This window comes from Taeniopygia guttata, chromosome 35 (assembly GCF_048771995.1).
Source record: "Taeniopygia guttata chromosome 35, bTaeGut7.mat, whole genome shotgun sequence".
NCBI classification, from domain to species: Eukaryota; Metazoa; Chordata; class Aves; order Passeriformes; family Estrildidae; genus Taeniopygia; species Taeniopygia guttata.
The window spans coordinates 4,568,872-4,590,891 of NC_133060.1; the positions used below are offsets into that span (position 1 = coordinate 4,568,872).

At 54.4% G+C, this 22,020-nt stretch overlaps 1 protein-coding gene across 1 annotated transcript; it reads left to right on the forward strand.

Moving 5' to 3' along the window:
• Positions 1 to 624: 624 nt before the first annotated feature.
• Positions 625 to 11,848, forward strand: LOC100220454 (uncharacterized). The gene is made up of 2 exons (XM_072921184.1): positions 625 to 783; positions 9,673 to 11,848. Exon 2 carries the CDS (start codon positions 9,726 to 9,728, stop codon positions 10,521 to 10,523), a length of 798 nt encoding a protein of 265 aa, XP_072777285.1. The 5' UTR covers positions 625 to 783; positions 9,673 to 9,725; the 3' UTR covers positions 10,524 to 11,848.
• The last annotated feature ends 10,172 nt before the right edge of the window (positions 11,849 to 22,020 follow it).

Below are 22,020 nucleotides of genomic sequence, written 5' to 3' on the forward strand. Positions count from 1 at the left end.
GAGAAGTTCCTGGAGAAGTCTCGGCTGGGAGAGAGGGCAGGGTGCAGCAGGGAACGACTCCTGTCCCTGAGCAGAGGGAGAAGCCGCGGGGGATGAGCTGAGCACGGCCCCATTCCCTGTCTCCTGCCCTGCCGGGGGAGGAGGTGCAGCTGGGAGCAGGGAGCCGTGGGGAAAGCTGCATTTAAGGCTCTGCACTGACTTCTCCTTATCCTGCTCTGAGTCTTTGGAGTTTTCTGCCAGAAATCTCTCCCCTCCCCCGCTCCCCCACAAGGCTTTGGGCAGGTTTCCCTTTTTGGGGGAAATCAAAGCCAAGCACCGATGCACTAATGAGGGGCAGGAGAAGGGAGGCTCCCGGGCTTCCCGCAGAGCCGGAGGCACGGAAGGCGCAGGGCCGGGAAAGCCGTGGCGGGAGGTGCGGAGAAGTTTGTTTGTGTGGGCAGCTCAATCCCGCCTCGGGCCCGGGCCCGTCCCGGGGCTGTTGCTCATCTCCGGCTTTGCCCTCACGCAGCGCGGGGGGCCCTGAGAGCGCGGGGCGAGTCTGGGCCGTGCGCAGAGCCCGCCCCCAGCTCGCTGCCATTGGCCGCTGGTGCCGTCAGTCGCGGTTGCGGCGCGCTGATTGGTGGGAGCGGGGCGCAGCACGGCCCCGGCGGCGGGCTGAGGGCGGCCGTGGGCGGGCAGCGGCGCCATTGGCGCCAGGAGGGTCTGTGCGGGCCCGGGAGCGGCGGCAGCGGCCGGAGCGCGGTGAGGCGGCGGCGGCGGAGCTCGGAGGCGGCCCCGGCGCAGGTGGGAGCCGCGCTGGGTTCTGCGGGGGCTCGGGGCTGGCTGCGGGCGGAGGGGGCGGCAGGGGGCTGCGGCGGGTCGGTGGTGCCGTGTCCGGGCCATGCTGGCCCCGGGCTGAAGGCGCGGCGGGAGCGGCTGCCCGCGGTCTCCTTCCCGCCGGGGCCTGGGCAGGAGCCGCTGCCGGAGCAGCGCTGGCTCGGCCCGGCTGCTGTGGGTAGGACCGAGGGGGCTGCCCCGCGGCCGGGACCGTGCAGGAAATTCCCGTCGCCGGAGGTTTCTGTGGCCGGAGGAGAGCGAGGAGTCCTGTAAAAGTGACTTTATTGCCGAGCAGGGGGAGAGGCCGTGGGGCATTTGCCGTGCGCTCTCTGCCGTGGTTGTAGTCCGCAGCCTCCTTTTTATCCTCATTTTCGCGGCCGCATCTCCCTGTGCCTTTGCCCACGGGCTGAGGTCCTTGGAAGGTTCAGACTTCCCGATGCGCCTGCTGCCTGTCCTCGTTAATATGCACCCTCCTTTTGTATACCAGCCGATATTCATGGCTCTGTTAAGTCTTTGTTCTTCTCCTCGAAGTTCAGGAATGTAGCGGGACTTTTAGGAGCTCTCTGGGTCAATTTGTGACATTTATTGGAACTGATGGTTTTTCCCAGTTACTTCCTTATCTACAAGTGCCTGGCCCTATCTCCGGGCAGATTCACTCCTTGACTCTGTTTTGTTCTTCCCGGGTCCTCTTTGGTTTTGGGATTATTCTCGGTGCCCTCATTCCCTGTCCTTTTGTAGGCGTTTGTGGATCAGGAGGCCTGGCTGCCACCTGCATCCCCTGGCTCAGCTGCTGGATGAGCTGCACTGCCAAGGTGTGGAGCATGGTAAAAAGATGAGAGTTGCTGCAGCACAGAAGAGGAGAAGCAGCATTCGTGTAACCCCTGGTGTGCCGGGGAGCCACGAATGTGTGTCCCATTCCCATCCTTTCTATGTGTGGACCAATACATAAACTGCTGTCCTATTTCCTTTCTCATCTTTTTCAGCGCTTTCCTTTGTCAACTCTTTGCCAACTCTTTGCCAACATCAGTTGGAGTCATTTATTTTCCCCCAGACTCCTGTTTTTTCTGCTCACAGATAATCTGACCCCATCCCCTTGTGAAATGCTCCGTTCCTCATTTCAGTGGATTGGTCGGCAGGAAGGTCAGAAGCTGGAGCTGTCTGGTTGGTTCTTATTCCGAGGACAGCTTGTAATCTAATGATGCCATTGAAATGATAAATGGGTTCTCTGCCTCCTGATATGAATTGGTTCGGGTTCCCAGGGGCTGGTCCGTGGTGTTGTAGGATTTGTTCTGGTGGCCCTTCATCTTTTCCCCATTTTTGGGTGCTCCCTGCAGCCGGGGCTGCATCAATTGACCACTTTTTTCTAATTACATCATCAAATACTTGAATTCCAACTGATCTCCCTGAACTTGTTATAGCAAAAGCCCCAGTGCTCTGATACACCCTGTAGAGCACAGACAGTGACAGCAGATGTTGGAGTGGGCAGAGGGACGACCCCCCCCCCTCCCTTTATTTTAGTGAAGTTTTCACAACATTCTCCATTTGCTGTTTCCGTTTGCAGCTTTACCCATTTCTGTTGCAGAGTCAGAGATCCTCACCATGGGCTCTGCCTTCAGCTGTGCAGATTCCATCTGTGCAAGCAGGCAGAGCTTGGGGTGAGGGGCAGAGGGAATCAGCCAATTCCTGACCCAGGCAAGAAGAGCCAGGTACATTGTCCCCACTCTGCCCCAGCAGTGTTAATTTGCATTTCTAAAGCTCCTCCTGGGTGCCTGGAATGCAGCTTCTCTTCCAGAGCAGCCTTCAGCAACCTCACCTGTGCCCCGCCACAACCTGGGGCTTTTTTTTGCCCCTTCAAATCATCTGTTTAATGTTTATAAGTTAAAAGGTCACCTTTAAATCTCTTCTAGTTTTGCAAAATGCAGCCTAAAGGTGAATGTCGAAAAACCCTGACCAAAATTTTGCCATCGCTAAAAGCAATGCACAAAGACACTAAAAAGTTCCAAGGCAATTAATTTTTTTCTCATTCTTCTCGGAGTAAAAACTCATTCTTACATCCCTCACCAAACCTAACCAGCAATATAGAAGTAGGATTATTTTTAAAAATACTCTAATGCTATATACTTTGCACTGAAACTGCAGGAAAAAGCAAAACTCCACCAATCTATTTAGTGTTAGAGTCAAGGTATTCCTTGATTCTGGCTAGGATGAGCAACAGAGATCCTTCCATCCCCACATAGCCCAGGTGTGCAGAGAAAATCGTTCCATGACACATGGGTTTTACTCTATTTTTCCCAAACTTGATACAGTCTGAACCAGTCTAAATCCACTGGTTTAATGTTCTGTAGTTTCAAGTTTTGCAGTTTTTAGTATTTGGTTTCCTATTGGACCCGGATTTCTTTGCTTCTGCTGTTAATGAGGTGGGAAGTGCTGGATTTCCTTCTCAGCCTTTGGCAGACCAGGTGTCTGCGGCTCTGGGGGGGCAGTGTCTGGGGTAGGTGTTGGTCGCTGTTGCTGCTGGGGTTGATGTTTTGCTGCTGGTCATTATCTTTGTGGGTATCTCTGTGTGTTGAGGTGTTAAACTCATTTCCATTGAGTGGTGTAACATCCCTTAACAAAACCATTAACATTTCTTTCCCCAGGGCCAAGGCAAACCAAGCCCGAGTAGAGAAATCAAAGGTTAACCATGTTAAAGTCTATGAGCTGGTGTATTTTCCATCAATGCCATGACAGGCAGGGCAGTGTGTGAGTGTAAGTGAGAGCCAGAGTGGAATTGTCCCGTGCTCTTGCCCAGCAGCTGTGGCAGGGCAGGCCCAGAGAGCGCTGAAGCTGCAGCAGTGGCAGCAAGGGCTGTCCCCGGTGCTGGAGCTGCCAAAGGAGGGTGGCCAGGCCGAGGATTTCAGCAGAGGATGTGTGGGCAGCCCCAGGGCTTTGCCCCGCTGTGGAGCCCTGGCTGCTGCTGCGCTGCCTTCAGTGCAGCTCAGTGGGGGCCTCCCATCCTCCTGCTGCAGGCGGGAAGTGCAAATCTCCGGGGCTGCAGAGACCTGGAGCCGAGGCTGAGGGGTCCCCCCCGTGCTCAGCTGTGCTGGCGGCTGTTTCTGGCCTCGGGGCCACTTGGCATGGGCCACGCCACTTGGCCACCAGTGGTGCTGCTCTGCACTCCTTAGGCAGGAGCCGATGTCCTGCTGGGATGTTGGAACAGCAAAGTGCCAAGGCAGGCTCTGTGCCAGCCCAGCTTCCTGGGGGAGAGATTGCACCAGAGACAGGATTCTGGCCACAAACTGCTTTAAATGTGCATTCCTTATCTGCAACCTGCATTAGGTGGAGAATTCCCAGGGTAAGGAATTCCCAAGGTCAATTGCCAGGCTGAGAATTGAATATCTACTCTCGCTCTGGCTCTTCTACTTAGGAAGCCAATGGCACAAGCCATAGCCATGGCATGTTGGTTTCTATCCCCAGCTTCCAGAAGTGTTTCTTTCTTTCCCCATTCATTCTTTGTACCCAGCCTGAGTTTTGGGGGTGCCAGGGGTTCTGGAGGTACCATTGTATTCCTAAGGCTGCCATAACCCCCTGGAGGACCTTTCCTGTAAAATGAGTTCTGCTGTCTGAGTCTGTTGCTTCCACAATCCCTTTTATTGGAATTATGTCTTCTAGAAATACCCTAATAAGTGATCCAGTGGCTGCTGAGCAATCAGAATTGCTTTTGCCCCCGTTAGGTGAGATGGTGTCACCAGAAGATATTGAAGCCTTCCTGCTCAGGGCATTTCAGTGCCCGGCTCTTACAAGCACACACAGCTGTGCTGGTTGAGCTGACCATGAGGGGTAACCTGGGCTTTGTCTGATTCCCTTTCCTCGATAACAGCGTGTCTTGGAACTCTTTTCCCTTCTGCTGCCCTTGAAGAGCCATCCACAAAGACATTTTCTGCCTCAGGCCAGGCAATGTATCCTGAATCTCGCCCAGGCTGGGTCTGGAGCTGTGTCACTTGAATGCAGTGCTGGGTTTCTTCCCAGCCCCTCTGTGGGCTGTTCAAACAGGGGGCTGGGTTAAACCCTTCCCCTGTCCTCAGTTCTGAATCCTCCTGTGCCACTGAACAAGTTTCACACTGTAATAACCGAGCACTGCTCATCCATTGCGAGGCTCTTTTGGTTATCAAAGCTTGAACTTGATGGCAGACTGGAACAGTTGGAGATCCTGTTGTCATCAGGTTTTGGGCCTCGGTTCCCGTTGAAGCTGTGGCTGCACAATTCTGCAGGCAATGAGTCCACTCTGGCCACTGGGTGAAACATTTTGGCCCAAGGATTCCTTTGTCATAGCCCTGTTGAACATTCACCTACAATTCAAATTTCTTTCCTGTGTCTGGAAGAGCCAGAGCTTGTAAAGACGTTTGATGGGTCCACGGACTGATTGGGTGGGTACAGACGAGAGATCTCTGCTGATTGCTCTTGGAGGATAAGGTTTATTCGGGATGGAGAGAGGCCTTGCCTCGAGCTGCCAGACACAGCTCAGTGGCCCGGCCTGAGGTGATGGGGGAGGGGAGAGACAAAGGGAAGAGCAGGGACTCAAGGAGGGGGAATCCGGGAGGAGGAAGTTCCAAGAGGGGAGGGGAAGATCCAAGAGGGCGTCTGGCCCTTTGGGGGCCCCTTATCAAGGGGGTTCCAAGGTGGGCTGGAACAGGACCTGGGCCAATGGGGTCACAGACACCTGATGTTTCAGGGGAGGGTTACAGGTTTGGGGTGAACCATACATTCTGGGGGGTGAGATGGAACAGTCCATTTGACTTTTGGACCCCTCTGTAGGTGAGGGTATTGTCCAGCCAGTAGGGGGCGTTATATTCGTCCTGGCTGTACTATTGTGGTTCTTCTGCTAGACAATCATATTTATCTATCCTTCCCAACAATAGCTGAGGCATCAATATTTTTGGCTTTTCATTTTCTCAAGTTTTTCTCTCTTTCTCCTGTCCATACCACAGCATAGATGCTGTCTGGAGTTAAAAAGTCCTACAGTGTTCTGGCTGGAACAGAGAATCCTCAATTCAGGCTGTGTAATTCCCTATTAATCCTCAGAATTGTCGCAGCTCCTTTTTGGTCCTGGGAAATGTTACTTCTGAGATTACCCAGACCCTCTCTGTGTAAATCCACCAGGAATCTTCAGTCCCAGTATTTCCCAAATATTTAACCTTTTTCTCCACCATTTGCCTTTTTTTTTTTTTTTTTTTTTTGTTCAAATACTCAGAAGATGTTTTTAGCCAGGAAATTCAGTCATTTCACAGAGGCTTTTTCTACCACTTCTTCTTGTGCTCCTCATTGAAGCCATCTGATTCCCTGACTGGCAGGACAGGAGTGCTGTAGGGAGACATCCCTGGCTCCAAAAGCCCTGCCTTTAGCAGGGACTCCATACCAGGCTGTGAGCCCTTCCTTCCCTCCTCTGGATCAGGTGTTGCTTTTAGACACCACTTGTCCTGGTTGCTTCAAAGTAACTTGGAGAGGATCCAAATTGAATTTTCCCTCTGGGACTGCCCACACCTCTGGGTTCCCTTCAGCATCAGTCTTGCCAGACATTTGACACAAAGGTACAGCAGCAATAGCCTCTGTATCACCTTTTACAATATTACAATGCCACCATCAAATTCCTTCCTAGTTAATTGCAATCAGAGTAGGAAGAGAAAGAAATTAGTTTATTTCATACCTATCCCCCACAGCTCCTAATAGTGATTGCACAAATGATACCAGCTCAGCTTTCCCATTTATTCCCTTAATAATGAAAACATTCCTTTACAATTTTCCCCCCTTAGGTGTAAGATTCAGAGTGGATGGAGAGGCCCCTGTGTCCAACAGGAGAGGCCTCTGGATGCAGACCCAGCATGGATGTTCTCCAGGGCTGCAGTGTGGTGGGTCCCCGGTGGGATGGGAGCTCAGAGAGCCCCGACAATCCATGTCCATGCAGGAGTGGACTCACTCCTCCTGAGGGTGCTGCTGTCTGTGCTTGCAGTGTCCTTGTGGGCTGCAGCTGGAGCCCCGACTCCTTCCCAGGGGCTGTTTGGGTGGGCTCTGCCCTGGCCAGGAGGGCAATGCCTCTGCCAGGTGCTTGTGGCCGACACCGTCCCCTGGGTGCTGGGGCCCCCTTGGGCCCTGGGGTTGGTCCCTCAGGGGCTGTGGGAACTCTGCCATGGCCTTTGCCTTCAGCTTGGCCTTTTGCTCATCCCTCCTTGCCTTCAGCTGCTGTGCCTTTGTGCCCAAGTGCTGCAGGGCCTTCTTCTGCCACTCCTGCAGCCCGGTCACTGCCTGTGGGTGCTCATCCTCTGAGAGCTGCTGAGCTTTCTGCAAAATCTTTCCTTTCTGCAGGGACCCAAACCAAATCCTTTCACAGAAAATCCTGATCCTTCCATGAGCACTCTGCATTTCCCAGATGTTGCTTTGTTTTGCTCCTTGTGCTCAGGGTCCCCTGCACAGCCCGGATGGCAGAGCCGGTGCCTGTCCTGCCGCAGTGTCCAAAGGCGGCCCCCCCGGCGGGCAGGGCCGGCAGCTCCCCGGGGCCGGGCAGCGGCCGGGGCGTCCCGCAGCCTCCTGGGGGCCGGGGGCCACTGCCGGCCCTGCCCGGGGCTGATGGGCTCAGGCAGCGCCCGGCGCTGAGCCCCGGCTGCCCCACAGCCCCGGCCCGGCCCCGCAGCTCCCCACAGGCCCCCAGCCCTGCTCCCGGTTCCGCACCTCTGCGCCCGCTGCTGCCGCTGCCCAGCACAGAGAAACCCCTGACATCCTGACCTCCTGCTTTTCCTCTCCTGGAAACCGGGCATGGAAAGGATCTGGATCAGCTGGCAAATTGTAAGGATAAAGCAGTGCTGAAAAACAAACCAATCCTGAGTATTTTTCTCTTCCTCCTCTTTGCTGTCATACTTTTTCTTACCACAGAGATTCCTCCTGCTGCTTCTTGCCTGAACCATATTGCTGCACACTCCCCTTCCCCCAATCCCTTCCCAGCATACGAACACCATCCGTCCCCTGTTGTCCAAATCCCTTCTCCACTTCCCTTCTTGCCCCCATGAGTGCCCATGTCCTTAATTACCTCTGGGGGAATGTGCAAACCACCTCAGCATTCTCCCAAGGGACCCTTTAGAGACATTTTTAGGTCATCATCCCTTTGGCCAGGAGCCCTCCCTGGCTTTCCCTTTTCTCCCCTCCATGGGTGCCCTGCCATGTTCACTCCCCGAAGATCCCAGGGCACTCACTGATGAGATTTTCAGTGCTCTGTCCCTGCTGACTCTTCACAGACCCCCCTGATGTGTCTCTCGTCTGTCTCCTGGTCACTCCCGGGTCCCCAATCAATCCCCGGTGCCGCCGCCAGCCAAGGGAGCCGATCACCCAAAGTGGGTGAGGCACCTTCAGCTGCACTCCCTGCCCCAGGGTGTGCGGAAAAATTGACATCACCAGAGGATTCTGTCCACAAAGCAGACAGAGGAGTCCTGTAAAAAGTAATTTCATTCCTAAAAATGGGAGAGGCCATGGGACATTCCCCATGGGATCTCTGCAAATGTTGGAGGACACAGCCTCCTTTTCATCCTAATTCTCCTGGCCACATCTCCCTCTGCTTTCCCCATTGGCTGAAGTACTTGAGCGCTACAGGCTTCCCAGTCCACCTACTACATACCCCCTTCATATGCTCCCCACTTTTGTATAGCAAACGATATTCATGGCTCTGTTAAGTCTTCGTTGTTCTTCTGGAAGTTCATGAATTGAGCAGGAACTTGGCTGAGCAGCTGTCTGTGTCATCAACTGAAAACATTTTCTGAAACCAATGGCTTCTCCTGTCACTTCCTTATGTACAGCTCCCTGGCCCTATCTCCAAGCAGATTCAGAGCATCTGTTTGTAAAGACACTTTGCTCTTGTTCCTTTCATGGGGGTCCCCTGTTTGTGGGACATGCCCCCTGGAGCAGGGTGTCCCCTCTTTGCTGCAGCCGCAGCCCTCAGGCAGAGCTCAGCCAATCAGAGCCTGCGGCGCTGATGACTCACCAGTTGCCAGGCAGACTCGCAGCTCCCCGCATTCCCCACCTGGACCCCACCTGCGCCCCCCCCCCTTGGCCCCATCGCCCCCGCGAAGGGAATTTGGGGAGGTGGGAGTGGGGCAGCACCAAGGCCGGGCCCCCCCGCGCTGTCCTGGCGGGAGCGGCTGCAGTGGGGACCGAGTGCGGGCGGGAGCGCCGAGAGCCCAGCGCTGCCCCAGCCCGACCTGCCCCAGCTCCATCCCTGCCCCTCGGCTGGGATGCTGTGGGTCTGGGGGGAAGAGGGAGCCGGCAGTGGGTGCTGGGCCTGGGGGCAGGAGGAGAAGGGAAGGAGAAGCAGGCTTGAGGAACAAAATGGTCAGACGATGCAGGTGGCAGGAGAAGGTGGGATTGTGCAGGAGAAGGAGGAAGCAGGAGGAAGAGGAGTGTGAGGAAGAGGATAGACACAGGAGGAGGAGCAGAAAGAGGAAGCAGCAGAAGGTTCCACCCCTCCCTGTATCTGCAGCCTCCCCCCAGCCCCAGGAGCGTTGCTCCCCCCACATGCAGCAGGTGCCGGTGCCGGGGGGATCTACGATTTTCACGGAGTGAATCTTGGTGTTTCTGAGCTTTCTTGGGCTACATGTTGGTGCTTTTGTTTTATGTGGCAGATGAATCTTTATGTTTTGGAGGAGGTTTTTGCTGACTTGTGATGTTTGGGGAGATTTTGATCTGTGTCTTGAAGTTTGTGGGATTTTTGGGCTAAATCTTGGTGTTTTGGAGGTTCTTACAGACACAAGATTCCCAGTGACTTCCTGTGATGAACTTGGGCAAGGAGGAACCTCCAGTCCAAGGTGGTCTCCTCTTGTTTTTTTTTCCCCAAACCAGGATTTTTCATTCCCTGGGCGTATCTGGATGGAGGAGGAGGAAAAGCCCCGGAGATGCCGCAGGAGGAGGGGCTGCAAACCCAGCCCAGGGAGCTGCGTGGAGGAAAGAGCCCCCTGAGCCAGGAAGGCGGGCGGAGATCCAGCCGGAGCTCGGAGCTGGTGGAGAAGCCTCATGGCGGGGAGAAGCCCCACAAGTGCTTGGAATGTGGGAAGGGTTTTAGCCGGAGCTCCACCCTGATCCAGCACCAGAGGATCCACACTGGGGAACGGCCCTATGAGTGTGGGGAGTGTGGGAAGAGGTTTCGGACCAGCTCCCATCTCCTCAGACATGAGCGGAGTCACACAGAGGAGAGGCCCTTCCTCTGCCCCAATTGCGGGAAGGCCTTCAATCACAACTCCAACCTCACCGAGCACCGGCGCATCCACACTGGGGAGAGGCCCTACGAGTGTGGGAAGTGTGGGAAGGGTTTCAGACGCAGGTCTGGCCTGATCGAGCACTTGGTGATCCACACTGGGGAACGGCCCTATGAGTGCTTGGAATGTGGGAAGAGCTTTGGGTGCAGCTCACACCTGAGAACACACCAGCGCATCCACACAGGGGAGAGGCCCTACGAGTGTCCCCAGTGTGGGAAGAGGTTTCAGACCAGCTCCAGTGTCCTACTACATGAGCGGATTCACACAGAGGAGAGGCCCTTCCACTGCCCCGACTGCGGGAAGGGCTTCAACCGCAACTTCAGCCTCACTGAGCACCGGCGCATCCACACTGGGGAGAGGCCCTACGAGTGTGGGAAGTGTGGGAAGAGCTTCTCCACAAGCTCAGCCCTGACCCAGCACCAACGGAGGCACCACTAAGAGAAGCTCTGTGAGTGCCCCGAGTGAGGGAAGAAGCTTGGAGTGAGGGAAGAGCTTGGAGTGAGGGAAGAGAGTGAGGGAAGAGCTTGGTGCGCTGCTGCTGCTCCATCCCCCATGGGAGGATCCAGGCTGGATGATCCCCAGTGACCCCCGTTGGGCAGAGCCCTGCGGATCCTTGGTCCTGGTGATCCATGCTGGGTGTGGGGAAGGTGTTGGCTTCTTCTCCTTGTGCTGCTGTGATTTGGGTGGGTTCCCATGGATGGGGGATGGGAGGTAAGTGGGGGGTCCTGGCACACTGCAGGGGGCTCATGGCTTGGGGCGTCCCAGCGCTTTGGGGGGATCAGTGAAGGGGGGAAGCAGTGAATGGGGGATTCCCGTTAAATTGGGGGGGGACCCTGATGATAACAGTGGGCCCTGGGAGATAACGGGGGGTGAAAGCACTAAACCCTAATGGACTCCCCTGGTGCTGGTGAACCGCCCGTGCCCCAGCAGCGCTTGGTGTCCCCCCCAGTCCCAGCACTGTTCCTGGGGGTCCTGCAGCTCTGGGGGGGTCAAAGGGGAGGGGATGGAACCTCCGTCATGGATGGGGGCACAAAGGGGAGTCCGGGCTCAGTGCGCGGGGGGGGTCGGTGCATGAGGGGGGCCCGGTCCCTGTCCCGGTGCACGGGGGTGGCGCTGCCTGGGGGTCCCGGTGCTCGGGGGGTTCCCAGGGTTCGAGGGGGGTTCGGTCCCTATCCCGGTGCTTGGTGGGGGGGGGGTAGTGCCCGGGGGGCTCCCACTGCTCAGTACTTGGGGGGTGTCAGAATCCAGGACATCCCTCTGGCTGCCCTGGATGGCTCAAGACCCTGGCAGGGGGCTTGGAGACCTTGGCATGGTGACAAGAACACCAGTGGATTTGGTTTTAGCCCCTGGAGAAAATTGCCAACTTTGTATAAGGAATTACAAGGCACAAGGGTTTGAGTAGCGTGGTAGGTGAATTAACACAAGGTGGAAAAGTAGAATTTTAACATTTTATAATACGGGTTCAAGGGAACAAGATGGAGGGATTTGGACGTCTCCTGACCTTCTTCTCCTTGTTCTTACCCTCCATGTCTTGCTGCGATGGTGACACTTTTCTATTGGTTGAAGGTAGAGACACACTGTCCAACATAAATGATAGATATTGGCACGTTGTTGTAAACACAGTACAGGTAGTTTTTAGTGTAGAAGGCAAACAGCGCCCTGAGGGCAGGGAGACTGCCACAGACCGACCTGCTAGACAGAGCTCAGCAGAGCGGACAAAGCGTGTTAGAGAAAAGGGAAAATAAACAGCCCTGAGAAGCAAAGCTCCGCATCTCGACTCCTTCTCTGGCCCCGCGCGGGCTGGGAGGAAAGGACTTTTCACAATCTCGGGGTCATCTCGACCACCAGAAAACCGAGAGGGGGTCTCCACTCGTCCCAGTGTATGGTGGGGGGAAGGGGGGGTCAGTGCTCGAGGGGGCTGGGGGCACTGAAGGGGGTGCAGGTGTGGTTTTTAGGGGGTCCTGGCACCCCCCGGGGCAGGGTCAGTGCTCAGCAGCGGGGGCTGCCTGGGGACCCCCCCGGCCCCCAAATCACAGCCGGGTCTCCTGCAAGGCACTGAGGGGAGGTTCGTTCACCCCCCCCCCCGCCCCCACCAGCGTCGCCACACACCTTCCCAAAGTGTCCCCAAGTGCTCCCAAAGTGCCCTCAGAATGTCCCCGAGTCTCTGCAGAGGTGACACCCACCTGATGACGGCCCAGTGGTGATGTTGCTCTGTGCACAGCAGCCTCGGGAGGTCCTCCATGGCTCTTTGGCACAGCTCGGCCGCTGCACAGCCACCATGGCCAGGAGAGGGACAGAAGAAGAGGGTGTTGATGTCCCCAAGTGTCCCCAGCAGGTGACACGTGGCCAGGCGGGCACTGGCCTCCCACAGCTGCTCAGCCTCGGCCACTGTGGCCACCAAGGCCGCATGGAAATCGGGGGACACCTCCATTGTCCCCTCCAGGGCAGCCTCGATGTCCCTGAGCCGGCGCTGCAGCTCCCAGAGGAACGCGGTGGCTTCATCACACACGGCCACCAAGTCCCCCAGCAGCCCCAGGTACAGCTCCAGCCGCTGTCCCCTCCCGGTGGCCGCATCCCTGCAGGCGTCGCGGAGCTCGGTGGCCGCCTTGGCCAGCCGGGCCCAGCTGTCCATGAGCCTGTCCAGCACACGCCTGGCGCTGGCCAGGGCTCTCACACAGGCCCAGGTGGTCCCTGGGGTGTCCCCGAGGTTGGCCAGGGTCCCACCCAGGGAGGGGACAGGGCGGTGGCCCAGGGAGGGGACACGGTAGTGGCGCAGGGCGTACTGGAGGTGAAAGATCAAGGTCCCTGTGCAGCCTGGCCACGGTGGCCATCAGTTCTCTCAGGGTCGCCACCAGCTCGCCCAGTGTGGCCACCACGGCCACCATTGCCTCCTGCAGCTGGTGGGGGGGACAGCTGAGGAGGGGACAGGGGAGGTGTCAGGGGCCTAGTGGCCCCTGTGCCCTCCTGGGTTCCCGTTTGTCCCCTCCCTGGAGGGCTCTGCTGTCCCCTCTGTCCCTTTTGTCACCCCCTCGTCCCCCACTGTCCCCCCCTGTTCCCTCCTGCCACCCTCGGTCCCCTCCAGCCCTCTGCCCCCCCGTGTCTCCCCTGTCCCCTCCTGCCACCCCTCTTTCCCGTCTGCCATCCCCATGTCCCCCCAGTCCCCTCCCACCCCCCCCGCCGGGACTGTCGCACCTCGTGGGGCTCCATGGCCGCTGGGGACACTCCGGGGAGGGGACATGGCCGGGGACAGTTGGGGACACGCGGGAACGCGGCACGGCCGGAGAGGGGAAACAAGAAGAGGTGATGTCATCGCCCCGGCCCCACCCCACCTTTGGCCGCTTTTGGGGAGTCCTGAGGAGATTTTGGGGAGGTCCTAGGTGAGCTTTGGGGGGTCCCAGGTGAGGTTTGGCGGGTCCCAGTTGAGAATTCCCAAGAATTTGGGGTTTCCCACCTGCCCAGGTGAGGTCTGGGGATCCCAGGAGAGTTTTGAGATCTCAGGTGAAAGTTTGGGGGGTTCCAGGTGAGGTTTGGGGGTCCTAAGTGAGGTTTGCGGGGTCCTGAGGAGATTTTTGAGGGGTGCAGGTGAGCTTTAGGGGGTCCCAGGTGAGAATTCCCAAAGATTTGGGGGTTGCCAGGTGAAAACAGCTCGGGGGGGCCGAGGAGGGAGGGGCTGGGGAGGTTTCGGGATGTGTCCCCTGGCTGGGGGAGGGGCGGTGAGGGAGGGTCCGGGGGAATTTGGGGGCTTGGGAGCGGCAGGATGAACACCCAGACACTGACCACGCCCCCTTCCAGGCCCCGCCCTGTGCTTTAGCCCCTCCCCTTGTTCTGGACACGCCCATCAAGCGCCCCGCCCCCTCAGGCCCCGCCCCTCCCAGTTCCCAGCTCCGGGTTCTGGCCCCGCCCCCTCCTGAAGCCCCACCCCAAAAGAGCCTTGGCTCTTCCCCGGTTAGATTTTTATCAATGGAAACCAAAAATCGCCACAAATCAACTTAAAAATTCAAACCCAGGGGAGTGGGGGAGCAGGACCACACCTGTGATGTCATGGGGGAGGGGCCAGGTGGGATTCTGGGGGGTTCCAGGTGGGCTTTGTGGGGGTCCAAATGAGTTTGGGGGGGTCCCAGGTGTTCCTGGGTGGGTCCAAGTGGGTTTTGGGGGAGTCCTGGTGGGTTTTGGGGGTCCCAGGTGGTTTTTAGGGGGGTCCAAGTGAGTTTGGGGAGTCCAGGTGGCTTTAGGGGGGGATCCAGGTGAGTTTTGGGGGGGTCCAAGTGAGTTCTGGGCGTCCCAGTGAGTTTGGGGGGCAAGTCCAGCTGTCCCTGGGTGGGTCCAGGTGATCCTGGGAGGGTCCAAGTGGATTTTTGTGGGACCCTGGTGGGTTTTGTGTGGGTCCAGGTGAGTTTTGAATGGGTCCAGGTGGTTTTTGGTTGGGCCCAGATGGTTTTTGGGGGGATCCAGGTGTCCTTGAGGGAGGTTCAGGTGTCCCAGGGGTGATCCAGGTGTTCCTGGGGGCTCCCACTGTGTTCAGGAGGCATCCAGGTGTTCCTGGAGGGGTCTCAGGCGTCTCAGGGGCAGTTCCAGGTGTTCCTCCATGGGTCCAGGTGTTTTTTGGGGGGATCCCGGTGTCCTAGGGGGATCCAGGTGTTATTGGGGAGGTTCCAAGTTGGTTTTGAGGAGGTCCAGGTGTCCTGGGGAGATCCAGGTGTGTCTGGCGGGGTGCCGGTGCCCAGGTGTGCAGGAACCCCAACATCTGGGCAGGCTGGGACTCAGGAATGAGAGATTCAGGTGTGAGAGATCCAGGTGTAGGGGTGTCCTAGCTTAGGGCAAATTTGGGAGAAAACCTCTGGAAGGAGCCCCCAGAAAACAAACCCCTATGGCCCCTCCCCACCCACCTGGTTCAGAAATAATTTTCTCTGAGAGAAGTGGAAAAGAACCTGTTTATTTAATAAACAAAACACTCCCCAGCACCAAAAAGTGAACAACACCAGATGACAGAAAAACTTTTTCACCACTCTGAAGAGATGACAAATCCAGAAAGTCTCTCCTGGGACTGGTCACCCGGGTCTGGGCGCTGGGGATTGCTCTGGGCACTGGGGTGGCTGCTGCAGATCACAGAGCGCAGGCTCTCGGTGTTCCCTGGTGTTTCCCAGGTCCCAGTCCAGAACAGGTTGGAGTGATATTCAGGAAAGGGAAAGGAAAAAAAAACAGCCCAGGGAAAAATTGGACTGCCTAGTTAAACTAACTAACAGGCAAAAGCAAAGGCAAAAGCAGGAGCAAGAGCAAGCAAGCAAAGCAAACAAGCAAACAAAGCCAGCAAAAGCAAGCCAAGCCAGCCAGCACTAGCCTCTTCTATCCAACAGACCATGGGGGAAGGTGAGCCGGCTGATAACAAGGCAAAACAAACCTTCACTTTCAGAGTCAGTTCTGAAAGCACAGAACATATCAAACATAAACAGAACCCACGATTGGGAATACAAGCGCCACAACGTCACCCTGGGACACCTGGGTTTACTGACAGTCAAAGGGTCAGCGGCAGGGTTCTCATCACACCCTGTCGTGGTTTGACACGGGAAAATAATTTTCTCGGAAGGAAGAGGTCAATCCAGTCAGGGGTCAGGTTTGGATACTGACACTTGGGGTGACCAATTGAAGGTGGACACGCCTCTGAGAACACAGAGGGGTTAAAAGTGGAATTCCCAGGAGAACTCGCTCTCTTTGGTTCCAGTCAGCGGAGAGTGCAAACCTCCCCCGCCCAGCGGCGAGCTGGGTGGGGGAGAGGAGCCATGTAGCCTGGGGAGGTAGGCCAGGGGGCAGCCGAGCTGGGCCAGCTCCTGTGGACGGAAGGGTGGAGAACGTCTGAGATGTTCCCCCACCCCCCAACCTAGAGGGAAAGAGATAGAGAGCCTGCAGGCACCTGGAGTTTGCTGGCAGAGGAGAAGGAGAAGGTGGGGGGAAGATGCCCAGTGTGGGAGACGTCCGGGGAGTCCGGGAATTTAACCCTTTCCTGGGAAATGAAGGCTTTGTGAAATATTACTCCTCCTCAATTTGAAGGAAAGAGAGACAGCCTGGGACCTCAGATGTTAGGAAAAGAAGGTTGGGGGGAGATGATGGAGTGGCTTTTGGCTAGACTCTTCTTGTTAACCATAGACTGAACCAATCCTTCCTCCAAGAGGGACTGCATTTTAGGGGGATGCAATGGTGAGCCAAGAGACCTTCTTCAGCAACTACCAGTTCAGGAACGAACAGAGAAAAGCGGAGGAGGGTGTGAGGATGCCCTCCGTCTTCAGAGAAGAAGAGAAGGCGATCTCTGTTCTTGGATCCTCGGCCCCAGGGGAAAATGGGGGGAACTGTAGTCCCAAAATGAGACACTGGACTGACTGTTGTTCCTGTTGGTCCTTGGCAAAGCATCCTTAAAGGGGCCCTATAAGCAGTCTCTGTCCATGGCTGGTGGTGAGAGCACTGTGACATGCAGAGGAGAGTGTCACACTGGCCGGTGTGTCTGGGCAGTGCCATGTGTCACATGGAAACACAAGAGGTGGCAATTGTGTTTCCTGGGGGTCTATGGTGCAAGGGAGACTCCTCTCTCCCTTGATGGACTCAGTATTGATTATGTGGAAGGGTGAAGACTTGATTAAGGGTCCAAATGTGTCTCGCTGTGGTTTGTTGGGTGAAAGGTTTTCATTTTGAATTTTGTGTGTGTTTTTTTCCTTTCGTTTTTCTTTTATAGTAGTAGTAGTAGTAGTGTAATAAAGTTTTTCCCTTGTTATTAAGTTTGGCCTGCTTTGCTCTGTTCTTGATCGCATTTCACAGCATTCAATTGATAGGTTGCATTTGCCCAGTCAAAACCCTCGCACACAGTAGATGGAGATAAAGTCCCTGTGGTACATATGAAAGGTATTTTAGGAAAAACTGTTTGGATTAATCCCACCTCAGGCAAAGACAAACACTTCCATGGGATTGTTTTTGCTCAGGGACCTTGTTACACTTGGTGAGCAATGCAGAAAGATGGGGACACCCATGGTGTACCACCGGGAAACCTGGTCTTAAGTGAGAACTGGGTGTAAGATTTCATTGTGATGAAGATGGAAATAGAATAAGGGGTGGATAATGTCCTGGCTTGTAAGATAAGCATGTATTCCATTTGCCATCTGTTGGGTGTTGGGCAGTTTTCTTATCTCTTCCAAGAACAATGTCTCCCTCCAGGGAGATATCTTCTGTTAATAGACTATTGAATGACTCACTGCATGACTGGTAAAGTTACATTATCCCATTGTGAGATGCTCCACGCAGAGGGAGGAACCCAGGATCCTTACCTGCATAAAATCAGCATTTTTGGAGACACCAGGGCAGCCCCTTCGCTGGATTCCCAGAAGTGCAGCTTCTTCCCCGCTGGATCCCCAGAAAAAAACAGGCCCATCTACTCCATCACCAGACCTTCAGAGAAAACTACACCCTTCTAGAGATCACCACTTCAGCAGCAATTCATCTGCCACTCCAGGAGGAACAGCCACCATTTAAGTAGACTATTACCAACACCCTGACTCCCCAGGGTGTCAGGTTTCAGACGTAGGATGCTCCAGGACGGTTTGGGTGGATTCAGACGAGAGAGCTCTGTTGGTTGCTCTTAGAATATCATGTTTATTAGGGATGGTGAAAGGTCCTGCCTCGAGCTGCCAGAAGCAGCACGTGGCAGGGCCTGAGGTGATGGGGGAGGGGAGAGACAAAGGGAAGAGCAGGGACTCCAAGAGGGGGAAATACCAAGAGAGGGGAAGTTCCAAGAGAGGGGGAGATCCAAGAGGAGGGAGGAAGTTCCAAGAGAGCATCTGGCCCCTCGGAGACCCCTCATCAGGGGGGGCTTCAAGGTGGGCTGAAACAGGACTTGGGCCAATGGGGTTACAGGCACTTGATGTTTCAGGGGAGGGTTACAGGTGTGGGGTGAACCATACATTCTGGGGGGTGAGATGGAACAGTCCATTTGACTTTTGGACCCCTCTGTAGGTAAGGGTATTGTCCAGCCAGTAGGGGGCGTTATATTCGTCCTGGCTGTACTGTTGTGGTTCTTCTGCTAGACAATCATATTTATCTATCCTTCCCAACACTATCAGTAGTTTTGTTTGTACTAATTACTTTTTTAAAAAAAAATTTAGTTAGTTTTTTAGTCCCATTCCCATATCTTTGTCTGAGAGCTTTCTAATTTTGAAATTGTAGTAATTCAGAGAGAGGGAATTTACCTTTTCCATTTCACAAGAGGCACTTGCCTTCCTTCACAAACTCCTGTCTTTTCAAACTAAAACAGCGACCAGCACGATTTGGAGTTTTGAGTCTTCAATGCTCTGACACTCTGATCCCCATCACAATAAAAGCAATTTGGGATCTGTGTCCCCCGTCGCGTCTTCACGCAAGTTGGAGACCATTCCCCGTTGCCATAAAGGCGATTTGGGAACTCATTGGAGTCTTCCAGGTCCCTTGTTCATGGCGCCAGATAAAGCAAGGGGCCTCGTATTAATTGGGAAGCTGGAAAGGGCAAATGTAGATCTGAACCAATGTGGTTAATCCCTTCATTGTTTATAAGATGGCAGTTTATATACACTTCAATGTAGTTTACAATTGAGAGCACACTCTCATTAGCAAGCAAACATTGTCTTTGTCTTAAGGTGGCTAAAGTTTCATACTGCAGACCTATACTAACTCACACACAGAAATCCCATTGCTCTGTGCTTACACCTCAAAATAATTCCTAACTGTGCCACAGACTAATTTCTACCTGTGCCACAGGCTTCAAAGGTGTCATCGAGACCGTATCTGAGGCCTAGGCTGGGGTTGCTCAACCTCCACTCCAAATAGAAATCGTGTCCTCTCTCTCTCAGAAATTCTGCTACACCTGGGGGCTCCTTTGCCAGGGGACACCCTCCAGGAGCAGTTCTGTGTCAGGAACCAGAGCTGCATTGAAAAGCCAGGGAATCTCAGAAAAACGGAAAGCTGGACAAGACAAACGCAGGTCTCAACCAATGTGGTTAATCAAACGTTCTCTGTTTATTCAAGATAAGATGGTAGTTTATATAAGCTTCCACATAGTTTACAAAAACAAAGACACTCTGATTGGTAGGCTAACACTGTTTACCTTTTCCTTAAAACGGCCTACACCTTACACTATGAAACCTATACTAATTCACACCCAGACAGTTCAGTGGTCCCCATCACACCTTAAGACATTTTCTATCTGCGCCACAAGCTCTGAATTTCTAACTGCGTCAGAGGCTTGAAGGCCCACAAGGCCCAAATCTGAGGCCTAGACTGGAGTAGCTCAAATCTCATAACTCATGTCCTCTTTCTCTCAAAAATGCTGCAACAAGGGAACCACAAAATCCAACCAGGAAACTCCAAACCAAACAAGGGACCCCAAAATCCAACCAGGGAACCCAAAACCCAACGAGGGAACCCCAAACAAAAACCAGAGAACCCCCCAAAAAAAACAGGGTACCACAAATCCAAACAGGGAATCCCGAACCCAACCAGGGAACCGCAAAATCCAACCAAGGAACCCCAAACCCAACCAGGGAACACCAAAATCCAACCAGGGTACCACAAATCCAACCAGGAATTATCAAATCAAAGAGGGGAACTCCAAAACCTTAAGAGGGAACTCCAAAAACCATCAACGGAACTCCAAAATCCAACCAGGGAACCCAAAACAAAACCCAGGAACGCCAAATCCAAGAAGGGCCCCCCAAAATCCAAGCAGGGAATCCCAAACCCAACCAGGGAACCACAAATCCAAAGAGGGAACCCCAAAATCCAACCAGGGAACATCAAACCCAACCAGGGAACCCAAAAAAGCAACCAGGGAACACAAAACCCCACCACGAAACCCCAAAATGCAACCAGGGAACACAAAAACAACCAGGGAACCCTAAAAACCAACCAGGGAACCCCAAAATCCAAGTAGGGAACCCCAAACCAAACCAGGGAACCCCAAAATCCAAACAGGGAACCCAAACAACCAGCCACGGAACCCCAAAATCCAACCAAGGAACTCCAAACCCAACATGGGAACCCCAAAAACCAACCAGGGAACTCCAAAATCCAACCAGGGAACCCCAAACCAAACCAGGAAACCCCAAATCAAAGAGGGGAGACCCAATATCCAAACAGGGAACCCCAAAACCCAAGGTGGGAACCCCAAACCCCAAAGGGGATCCCCAAAATCCAAACACGGAACCCCAAATGCAACCAGGGAAGCCCAAAATCCAACCAGGGAACCCAAAAATCCAACCAGGGAACCCCAAACCCAACCGGGGAATCCTAAAATCAATCCAGGAAACCCTAAACCCAACCAGGGAACACCAAATCCTAGAGGGGAACCCCAAAAACATCCAACGGAACCCCAAAATCCAAACAGGGAGCCCCAAAATCCAAACAGGGAGCCCCAAAAACCAACCAGGGAATCCCAAAATCTGACCAGGGAACCCCAAACCCAACTAGAGAACCCCGAATCCAAACAGGGAACCCCAAAATCCAACCACAGAACCCCAAAAACAAACCAAGGAACCCCAAAATCATACTAGGCAACCCCAAAACCCTACCAGGGAAACCCAAAATCCAACCAGGGAACCCCAAACCCAAAAAGGGAACCCCAAAATCCAACCAGGGAAGACAAAACCCAACCAGGAAACCGCAAAATAAAACCAGGGAACCCCAAACCCAACCAGGGAAACACAAAAACCAACCAGAGAACCCCAAATCCCACCAGGGAACTCCAAAACCCGACCACGGAACCCCAAATCAAACCAGGGAACCCCAAACCGCACCGGGAATCCCCAAAATCCAAGCAAACAACAGCAAATCCAGCAGGGAACCCCAAACCCAACTAGGAAATCCTGAATCCAAAAAGGAAAACCCAAAATCCAACCAGGGAACCCCAAACCCAACCAGGGAACCCCAAAATCCAACCAGGGAACCCCAAAATCCAACCAGGGAACCCAAAACCCAACTGGGGAATCCCAAAATCAAACTGGGGAACCCAAAACCCATCCAGGGAACCACAAAAACCAACCAGGGAACCCCCAAACCCACCGGAGATCCTCAAAATCCAACCATGGAACCCCACATCCAACCAGGAAAACCCAAACCCATCCAGGGAACCCCAAATCCATAAGGGGAATCCGAAAAAACAACCAGGGAACCCCAAATCCAAAAGGGGAACACCAAAAACCAACCACAGAACCCCAAAATCCAACCAGGGAACCCAAAACCAACCAGGGAACCCCAAATCCAACAAGAGAACCCTAAAATCCAAAGAGGGATCCCCAAGAACCAAACACGGAACCCCAAAATTTAACCAGGGAACCTCAAAATCCAGCCAAAGAAACCCAAACCCAACCAGGGAACCCCAAAAACCAACCACAGAACCCCAAACCAAACCAGGGAATGGAAAAAAGCAACTAGGGAATCCAAAACCCAAACACAGAACCACAAAATCCAAACAGGGAACCCCAAAAACCAACCACAGAACCCCAAAATCCAACCAGGGAACCACAAAACCAAAACAGGAAAACCCAAACTGAACTGGGGAAGCCCAAAAACTAACCAGAGAACCCCAAACCCAACCAGGGAACACCAAAACCCAGCCACGGAACCCCAATTCCAACCACGGAACACCAAACCCTACCAGGGAACCCAAAATGTAAAAGGGGAACCCCAAAATCTAAACAGGGAACACCAAACCCAATCAGGGAACCCAAAAATCATACCAGGGAACCCCAAAATCCAACCAGGGAAACCCAAAACCAACCAGGGAACCCCAAAATCCAACCAGGGAACCCAAAAATTCAAGCAAGGAACCCCAATCCAAACCAGGGAACTCCAAAAACCAACCAGGGAACCCCAAACCCAACCAGGGAACCACAAATCCAAGAGGGAAACCCCTAAATCGAAACACGGA

What these genes read in the sequence shown, in the direction of transcription:
- LOC100220454 (XM_072921184.1), top strand. Translation starts at nt 9,726, where the DNA reads ATGCCGCAGGAGGAGGGGCTGCAAACCCAGCCCAGGGAGCTGCGTGGA.